General features: G+C 46.9%; 1 protein-coding gene across 1 annotated transcript in view; it reads right to left on the reverse strand.

The window, feature by feature from the left end:
- Window positions 1-61: 61 nt before the first annotated feature.
- LOC111977969 (disks large homolog 5) overlaps window positions 62-10354 on the reverse strand; it is a 104921-nt gene continuing 94628 nt past the window's right edge. The window contains exons 34-40 of the mRNA XM_070448712.1: window positions 8476-8646; window positions 7719-7912; window positions 6809-6952; window positions 6407-6534; window positions 5645-5754; window positions 1478-1587; window positions 62-365 (exon numbers count right to left, since the gene is read on the reverse strand). Of these exons, the coding sequence (XP_070304813.1) occupies window positions 262-365; window positions 1478-1587; window positions 5645-5754; window positions 6407-6534; window positions 6809-6952; window positions 7719-7912; window positions 8476-8646 (961 nt within the window). The 3' untranslated portion in view covers window positions 62-261. The remainder of the gene's footprint in view (window positions 366-1477; window positions 1588-5644; window positions 5755-6406; window positions 6535-6808; window positions 6953-7718; window positions 7913-8475; window positions 8647-10354) is intronic.

Genomic DNA, 10354 nt, shown 5'->3' on the forward strand with positions numbered 1-10354 from the left:
AATCTCATCTTTCAGATAAGTGTTATTATGTTGAGAGTGTATCAGAGGTGCATCCCAAATAGCACCCTATTCCCTATATATAGTGCACTACATAGGGAATAGGGTGCTATTTGGGATGCATCCTCACAGTTGATTATTATAACAACAGTGATGTGATATTGTTGACTAGTTTTTAACATTTAGCTGTGGATAAGTGTATCATACCCAACCTTCCTTGTTAAGGGTTGAAGTGTTACATAGATAGAAGCACCTAGAAACCTTCTAGAAAGCTCCGTCAGGAATCCATATGACTTTACTTTGTTCTTGGTCCACTATAGTCATGATCTGAGTGCAAATGTAGGACAGGCTTCCTCCTTGGACAATACCTGCAACACAAAAAAAACTGTTTTCAAATCTGGGCCATTACTGTCTCAGAGTAGATGATCTGGTCCGGTTCTGTTCAGAGTAGTATGATCTGGTCCGGTTCTGTCTCAGAGTAGATGATTGGTCCGGTTCTGTCCTCAGAGTAGATGATCTGGTCCGGTTCTGTCTCAGAGTAGATGATCTGGTCCGGTTTCTGTCTCAGAGTAGATGATCTGGTCCGGTTCTGTCTCAGAGTAGATATCTGGTCCGGTTCTGTCTCAGAGTAGATGATCTGGTCCGGTTCTGTCTCAGAGTAGATGATCTGTCCGGTTCTGTCTCAGAGTAGATGATCTGGTCCGGTTCTGTCTCAGAGTAGATGATCTGGTCCGGTTCTGTCTCAGAGTAGATGATCTGGTCCGGTTCTTCAGAGTGATGATCTGGTCCGGTTCTGTCTCAGAGTAGATGATCTGTCCGGTTCTGTCTCAGAGTAGATGACTGGTCCGGTTCCTGTTCAGAGTAGATGATCTGGTCCGGTTCTGTCTCAGAGTAGATGATCTGGTCCGGTTCTGTCTCAGAGTAGATGATCTGGTCCGGTTCTGTCTCAGAGTAGATGATTGGTCCCTTCTGTCTCAGAGTAGATGATCTGGTCCGGTTCTGGTTCAGAGTAGATGAATCTGTCCGGTCTGTCTCAGAGTAGATGATCTGGTCCGGTTCTGTCTCAGAGTAGATGATCTGGTCCGGTCTGTCTCAGAGTAGATGATCTGGTCCGGTTCTGTCTCAGAGTTAGAGAATCTTGGTCCGGTGTCTGTTCTCAGAGTAGATGATCTGGTCCGGTTCTGTCTCAGAGTAGATGATCTGGTCCGGTTCTGTTTCAGAGTAGATGATCTGGTCCGGTTCTGTCTCAGAGTAGATGATCTGGTCCGGTTCTGTTTCAGAGTAGATGATCTGGTCCGGTTCTGTCTATGTAACTTCACTCATTATGATCTAACAGGCTGATCTTGGTCAGCACTCCTACTCTGATATAATTTATGAATACGAGGCCTGGAGTCTGACTCCAGACTGTAGGTACATATGACAGGCCTTCTCACATAGCAACAAACTGAATGTTATTATATGATATTAACATAATACTAACCTGTAAAGACCTTGCTGTACTCCTGTTCCGTTTTCTGTGCCATCTCAAACTGCTCCTTGGAATGTTTCTGTGAGACTTTATCCCGCAAGTATAGAGGATCCTTCTGTTCTCTGAATGAAGGAAAGAACAAAATCATATTAAATATCAAATATTTCAGTTCATTCAAAAAGAGGTGACATGGCACACAGTTGATATCACACAGAGACTGTGGTGGCATGGCAACAAAATTACCCCCAAATAAGTGCATAGAAGCCAATCAACATGACAGCAACAACAAAAAAGAAAGACTGTCTCTGCTCTTCACTACAATTGCAGTGTTGATGAGTAATAGCGCTGTACGAACTGAGCAGTAAGTACAGTCAAAGGCACACTGGGTGGCAACTGGGTTAATGAGCCTCTCTTGTCTGTGACCCGTCTGCTCCTGACCTGACCTGCTGTTTTCCTTTCACTGCCTGGCCTACAGTCTACATATTGACTATATGACGCCATCCAAAGGATAGAAAGTCAGGGAGTGGTTCATGGTTTGGTTCTCTCTCTCTCTCACTCTCAAAGGCATCTGCCATATACATACTATTCTCGTGTTTATATGAGATGATTGGTCTCTGCTGGTTGCTGGTAGTGTGGAGTGAGCGAAGAGCAGCAAGGGCTTAGCCAAATAGCTGAGATTGTACTGTAAGGCCCAGCCTCCAGCCTCTCTCGCTCTCTCTCAGAGACAGAGACGAGCAGCCCCCAGTACAAAGCTCAAAGCTGGAAGAGACAGGCCCAGCTTTCAACCTCTCAGTCACAGGGATAGCTCAGCTAGACGCCCCCGCAGGCCCACCACAGAGCTATAGGGCTCAGCCTCTCAGTCACAGGGATAGCTCAGCTAGACGCCCCCGCAGCCCACCACAGAGCTATAGGGCTCAGCCTCTCAGTCACAGGGATAGCTCAGCTAGACGCCCCCGCAGCCCACCACGAGCTATAGGTCTCAGCCTCTCAGTCACAGGGATAGCTCAGCTAGACGCCCCCGCAGCCCACCACAGAGCTATAGGCTCAGCCTCTCAGTCACAGGGATAGCTCAGCTAGACGCCCCCGCAGCCCACCACAGGAGCTATAGGGCTCAGCCTCTCAGTCACAGGATAGCTCAGCTAGACGCCCCCGCAGCCCACCACAGAGCTATAGGGCTCAGCCTCTCAGTCACAGGGATAGCTCAGCTAGACGCCCCCGCAGCCCACCACAGAGCTTATAGGGCTCAGCCTCTCAGTCACAGGGATAGCTCAGCTAGACGCCCCCGCAGCCCACCACAGAGCTATAGGGCTCAGCCTCTCAGTCACAGGGATAGCTCAGCTAGACGCCCCCGCAGCCCACCACAGAGCTATAGTGCTCAGCCTCTCAGTCACAGGGATAGCTCAGCTAGACGCCCCGCAGCCCACCACAGAGCTATAGGGCTCAGCCTCTCAGTCACAGGGATAGCTCAGCTAGACGCCCCCGCAGCCCACCACAGAGCTATAGGGCTCAGCCTCTCAGTCACAGGGATAGCTCAGCTAGACGCCCCCGCAGCCCACCACAGAGCTATAGGGCTCAGCCTCTCAGTTCACAGGGATAGCTCAGCTAGACGCCCCCGCAGCCACCACAGAGCTATAGGGCTCAGCCTCTCAGTCACAGGATACCTCAGCTAGACGCCCCCGCAGCCCACCACAGAGCTATAGGGCTCAGCCTCTCAGTCACAGGGATAGCTCAGCTAGACGCCCCCGCAGCCCACCACAGAGCTATAGGGCTCAGCCTCTCAGTCACAGGGATGCTCAGCTAGACGCCCCGCAGCCCACCACAGAGCTATAGGGCTCAGCCTCTCAGTCACAGGGATACCTCAGCTAGACGCCCCCGCAGCCCACCACAGAGCTATAGGCTCAGCCTCTCAGTCACAGGGATAGCTCAGCTAGACGCCCCGCAGCCCACCACAGAGCTATAGGGCTCAGCCTCTGTCACAGGATAGCTCAGCTAGACGCCCCCGCAGCCCACCACAGAGCTATAGGGCTCAGCCTCTCAGTCACAGGGATAGCTCAGCTAGACGCCCCCGCAGCCCACCACAGAGCTATAGGGCTCAGCCTCTCAGTCACAGGGATAGCTCAGCTAGACACCCCCGCAGCCCACCACAGAGCTATAGGGCCCAGGCTCTCAGTCACAGGGATAGCTCAGCTAGACCACCCGCAGCCCACCACAGAGCTATAGGCCAGCCTCTCAGTCACAGGGATAGCTCAGCTAGACACCCCCGCAGCCCACCACAGAGCTATAGGGCTCAGCCTCTGTCACAGGGATAGCTCAGCTAGACGCCCCCACAGCGCCATCACAGAGCTATAGGGCTCAGCCTCTCAGTCACAGGGATAGCTCAGCTAGACACCCCCGCAGCCCACCACAGAGCTATAGGGCTCAGCCTCTCAGTCACAGGATATCTCAGCTAGACGCCCCCGCAGCCCATCACAGAGCTATAGGGCTCAGCTTCCAGTCACAGGGATCGCTCAGCTAGACGCCCCCGCAGCCCATCACAGAGCTATAGGGCTCAGCCTCTCAGTCACAGGGATAGCTCAGCTAGACACCCCCGCAGCCCACCACAGAGCTATAGGGCTCAGCCTCTCAGTCACAGGGATAGCTCAGCTACACGCTCCCCGCAGCCCACCACAGAGCTATAGGGCCCAGCCTCTCAGTCACAGGGATAGCTCAGCTAGACACCCCCGCAGCCCACCACAGAGCTATAGGGCTCAGCCTCTCAGTCACAGGGATAGCTCAGCTAGACACCCCCGCAGCCCACCACAGAGCTATAGGGCTCAGCCTCTCCTCCCCTCCCATCCCAGGGACAGCTGGCACTCAGTTGATGACAGAGAAGGCTTAGTTCAATCAGATCCTCTCCATGTCCACTGCCGCACTGCACTAGTCTCTGTGAATGTGTGCGAGTATGTGTGAGACAGTGTGTGAGTGCCTACAGGGCTCTACAGTGCGACCATTTTATTTGTATATGCACCTAAATATTTTTCTGTGCGACCTGGAATTTTAAATTAGGAGTACCAGTGCGCCAAAAAAAATGAAGGATTCTAGCTTTATTACCTCAAATATTTTTCATTGTGCTCCTAAATTTCTTTGCGCCTACATTTTTCAACTTAGGCACACGTGCTCCTTGTAAAAAAAAGTCAGGGTTGATCCCTGGCGTGTCTGTGCCTGCGTTTGTGTCTGTGTGTGAGCGTGTGCATGTCTGTGTGTTCAGCAGACTTAATCTTCCCCTCCGATTACAAATGAAAATACCAACCAGAGATCTTCTCTAATGAATCACAATTATCTCAAGAGGAGTGTCGGCTAGGACCGTTTCTGATTAATTACATTTTGATCACTTTGATTAATTTGTTTTGGAACGTGTCTGTGATAGGAATGAATCGGAGATCATTTCTGTAATGTTATAGTAATGAAAGTGCAACTAGACTGAAAGACAATGAAACTTAATACACTACTGTAAGTCAACCATGAAAACAGCAGGGATTTTGGAAAGTGGCAGTAGATGAGGTAATGTGTTGCTGCTTGCTGTTTGTGGTGTAGGCAGAGTTACCGTATATGTAAAAGGTCTGGGTGTAGCTGGTGCAGAGGAGTCAGGCGCAGGACAGCAGAGATGAGTAATAAAAGTAACTTTACTCAAAATTACCAAATACATGTAGTAATACCAAGCCCACACAATAGGACCGAAATACATAAAACAAACACGCACAAAAACCATGGGGAAAACAGAGGGTTAAATAATGAACATGTAATTGGGGAATTGAAACCAGGTGTGTAAAACAAAGACAAAACAAAAGGAAAATGAAAAGTGGATCGGCGATGGCTAGAAGGCTGGTGACGTCGACCGCCGCCCAAACAAGGAGAGGGACCGACTTCGGCGGAAATCACTTTGTAACAAGTTCTGATGTAAAAAGGGCTTTATAAATACACTTGATTGATTGATAGCACTGTTATTGGTTAAAAAAAAAGTTGTTTAAAGAAGACTAAAGGAGATCCATGAGCTTTCACATTTCAATAGAGGAACTCCATGAGGGAAAGCAGCTGTGATAGCTTGGCCAGATGACTCTGATAGCAGTGGTGTTAGATCATTGTCTCAAAATACAGCACACAAAAATAAGTATTTATAGTAGAATGGGGGCTAGTACTCACTTTATCTGCTTTGCATTTTTGTAGCGAATGAAAATGACGATTGGGTAGATGTGAACGCTGTGAAGCCGTTCGATGGCGTGGGGTGCAATGTCAAGTAAACAGTGACAATCCTTCAAAATAGAAACAACAACAGAATCTAACCAGTTGGGTTTGCATGAGAAATGAATGACAGCACAGCAAATAATGTTTCCAAAATGACATATTAGATCAACTGACAAAATCTAACAGCCATTTTGTTAGGTTCTGTCACACTGTACATAACATACTGTCACGCCCTGACCATAGTAAGCTGTTTTTCTCTGTGTTGGTTGGGGCGTGATGGTGACTTGGGTGGGTTACATTTCTATGATGGCCTGATATGGTTCCCAATCAGAGGCAGCTGTTTATCGTTGTCTCTGATTGGGGATCATATTTAGGTAGCCATTTCCCCATTGTTAGTTGTGGGATCTTGTCTACAGTAAGTTACCTTTGTGCACTCCAGTAGCTTCACGTTTCGTTTGTTCTTTATTGTTTTGTTTAGTGAGTTTCTCTTTATTAAAATGATGTGGAACTCTATGCACGCTGCGCCTTGGTCTCATCTTTTCAACCATCGTGACACATACACACTGTCACGATATGGGATGGCAGCTGCAATGTATTAATCCAGATATTTACTAGTCCTGTCTATGTACAAAATATGCTGAACTGGTTTCTTTCCTAAATATGTTTTTATCTCAATAAGACTAAACTGTAAATAAATAATAATAAATAAACTAAATATACCTTCTCTGTGATTTCCTTGATGGAAGCAACAGTTGTGACATCAAAATGGCCGCTCCTTCGTTTGAAGTCGATGAAGACGCAGTCCTTCACCCCTCGTTCTATCGCCTGCTGAGATGCCTTCATCACCTCTGAATGGACAGACAAAAATAATCACATTTTAGTATTTCATGAGTCTGTATAAAATAACACATGATAATTGACAATCAATTTACTTATTTGAGTGGTTTACAATCCTGTCATAACATGACATAGCATTATCATAACATGACATAGCACTGTTATAACATGTCATAGTATTATAATAACATGGCATAGCAATGTTCTAACATGAAATAGCATTATCATAACATGACATAGCACTGTTATAACATGACATAGCATTATCACAACATAACAGCCCACCAGGTAGGCACCGACAGAACCTCCCAGGGGCCTCCTTCACCAGCATGTCCTTGTTAGCCTCCACTAGGGGCCCCAGAACCAGCACTGGTCTGGGGCTGGAACACTCTACCTTCTGGACCCTCTGGTAGGCCAGGCTCACACCATCTGGTAGATAGACAACACACAGAACCGTCAGCAGAATTATGTAAAACTACAGTGTATATGTACATGATACCCTAACTCTAACCCCAGAACCAGCACAGGTCTGGGAATGGATCACTCCACCTCCTGGACACACAAAACAGAGATCATGAACACTGCAGTGGAAAACTAGCTTTGCACCTACATGAATAATAGCATATGCTACTTGAGGCACTTTTATCCAACGCAACTTACAGTACAAAGCAAGTGCATACATTATGGGAATGTGAACCGTGTTGGAATGGACCCGGCAACCTTGGTGTTGCTAGAGCCGTGCTCTTACCCAGGGCTCTACGCTGACCTTTCATTTATTTTTTACAAGCAGTGCGTGTGCGCCTAAGTTGAACAAAATGTAGGAGCACACAAAGAAAAGTAGGAGCACAATGAGAAATATTTGAGGTATCAAGCCGTTTTCTTTGTTGTAATGGTCCAAACATGACAGTCATGAATCTGCGCTCAGTGTATTCTCCATGGTGCTCAGGGGCTGCGMTACAGTAAAGTAATCATTGCAACAATTATCCTCTGGGTGATTTTTAACCTCGTGCACTGGTGCTACTAAATTAAAACTCCAGGTCGCACGGCAAAATATTTAGGCGCACATGCGGGTGAAATGGTCGCACTGTAGAGCCCTGTCACTAACTGAGTCACACATACATGAGATAAATCAAGAATCTACATGTTCCACGGTTATCATTTACAGTACAGCAAGGTGTGAATGGTCCTTCCTCACCCTCCATGATGGGCAGTGAGTCAGTGCTGATGGCGTCCACTAGGTCCTTCCCGTCTTTAGACCCAGAGCGTTTGTGTTTCTGTTTTCTGCGGAAGAAGGACCTGCGAGCGGCAGCCGAGAGGGTCTTACTGGAGGTACCGCTCTCATCCTTCATATCAGGCATGCTGTGTCTCCTGTAGAACTCCTGGTCCATTCTGAAAAACACAGGGGAATACACAGTACAACAGGTTTGAATGAAGCAATAAGGCCCATGAAGGTGTGGTATATGGCCAATATACCATGGCTAAGGGCTGTTCTTAAGCATGACGCAACGCGGAGTGCCTGGACACAGCCCTTAACRGTGGTATATTGGCAATACATGAGGTGCCTTATTGCTATTATAAACTGGTTACCAACATATTAGAGCATTGAAAATAAATGTTTTGTCGTACCAGTGGTATACGGTCTGATATACCATGGCTGTCAGCCAATCAGAATTCAGGCCTTGAACCACCCAGTTTATAATGCTTTTTAAACGTGTTATACGCATGTATAAGCATTAATAAAGTATTTTAATAAGTCTTATCATGTGTTTTTTAACCTTTATTTGAACAGGGAGTCATACTGAGACCCAGGTCTCTTTTACAAATGAGCCCTGCAGAAACACATACATCAAATACCAAATGCAATCATTAAATATCTCTGTGTATCAACATTTCAACAGACTCAACATAACTGTTACCTAAAGTTTATTTACGGCAGGTACAGTATGACTTACATGTATTTGCTGGGGACCTGCCCTCGTGCCAGCTTGCGTGCGCTCTCATCTAACTGCCACGCCATCCAGAAGCCAAAGTTGCCCTTTGGTAGCGTGTCTTCAATGTACAGGATGTCATCCTTCTTGAAACTCAGCTCCAGCTCCATCTCTGCTACTCGCTCATAAAGTGCTCTGAAAGGAGAAGGAACACAGATGGGTTGACGTTTATTTAGAAAATGTAAAGATCATTTTCAGGGGGACGCAGTGATATTGTAGAGTTGAAGTATATGGACATGTAAAAACCAGGTACAGTTTATTTGCACCTGGTGGATGTTGACTACAGGCCCGATGTGAGTCCATACGTGAAGGGGATTACAGTAGTAAAATGTTGACTACAGGCCCGATGTGAGTCCATACGTGAAGGGGATTACAGTAATAAAATGTTGACTACAGGCCCGATATGAGTCCAATACGTGAAGGGGATTACAGTAATAAGATGTTGACTACAGGCCCGATATGAGTCCAATATGTGAAGGGGATTACAGTAATAAGATGTTGACTACAGGCCCGATGTGACTCCATACGTGAAGGGGATTACAGTAATAAGATGTTGACTACAGGCCCGATGTGACTCCATACGTGAAGGGGATTACAGTAATAAGATGTTGACTACAGGCCCGATGTGAGTCCATACGTGAAGGGGATTACAGTAGTAAGATGTTGACTACAGCCCGATGTGAGTCATAACGTGAAGGGGATTACAGTAATAAGATGTTGACTACAGGCCAATGGACTCCATACGTGAAGGGGATACAGTAGTAAGATGTTGACTACAGGCCCGATGTGACTCCATACGTGAAGGGGATTACAGTAATAAGATGTTGACTACAGGCCCGATGTGACTCCATACGTGAAGGGGATTACAGTAATAAGATGTTGACTACAGGCCCGATGTGACTCCATACGTGAAGGGGATTACAGTAATAAGATGTGACTACAGGTCCAATGCGACTCCATACGTGAAGGGGATTACAGTAGTAAGATGTTGACTACAGGCCCGATGTGAGTCCATACGTGAAGGGGATTACAGTAATAAGATGTTGACTACAGGCCCGATGTGACTCCATACGTGAAGGGGATTACAGTAATAAGATGGTGACTACAGGTCCAATGCGACTCCATACGTGAAGGGATTACAGTAGTAAGATGTTGACTACAGGCCCGATGTGAGTCCATACGTGAAGGGGATTACAGTAATAAGATGTTGACTACAGGTCCAGATGGACTCCATACGTGAAGGGGATACAGTAATAAGATGTTGACTACAGGCCCATGTGACTCCATACGTGAAGGGGATTACAGTAGTAAGATGTTGACTACAGGCCCGATGTGAGTCCATACGTGAGGGGATTACAGTAATAAGATGGTGACTACAGGTCCAATGCGACTCCATACGTGAAGGGGATTACAGTAGTAAGATGTTGACTACAGGCCGATGTGAGTCCATACGTGACGGGGATTACAGTAATAAGATGGTGACTACAGGTCCAATGCGACTCCATACGTGAAGGGGATTACAGTAGTAAGATGTTGACTACAGGCCCGATGTGACTCCATACGTGAAGGGGATTACAGTAATAAGATGTTGACTACAGGCCCGATGTGACTCCATACGTGAAGGGGATTACAGTAATAAGATGTTGACTACAGGCCCGATGTGACTCCATACGTGAAGGGGATTACAGTAATAAGATGTTGACTACAGGCCCGATGTGAGTCCATACGTGAAGGGGATTACAGTAGTAAGATGTTGACTACAGGCCCGATGTGAGTCCATACGTGAAGGGGATTACAGTAATAAGATGTTGACTACAGGTCCAATGCGACTCCATACGTGAAG

Source organism: Salvelinus sp. IW2-2015, linkage group LG18 (assembly GCF_002910315.2).
Source record: "Salvelinus sp. IW2-2015 linkage group LG18, ASM291031v2, whole genome shotgun sequence".
In the NCBI taxonomy this organism is placed as follows: domain Eukaryota; kingdom Metazoa; phylum Chordata; class Actinopteri; order Salmoniformes; family Salmonidae; genus Salvelinus; species Salvelinus sp. IW2-2015.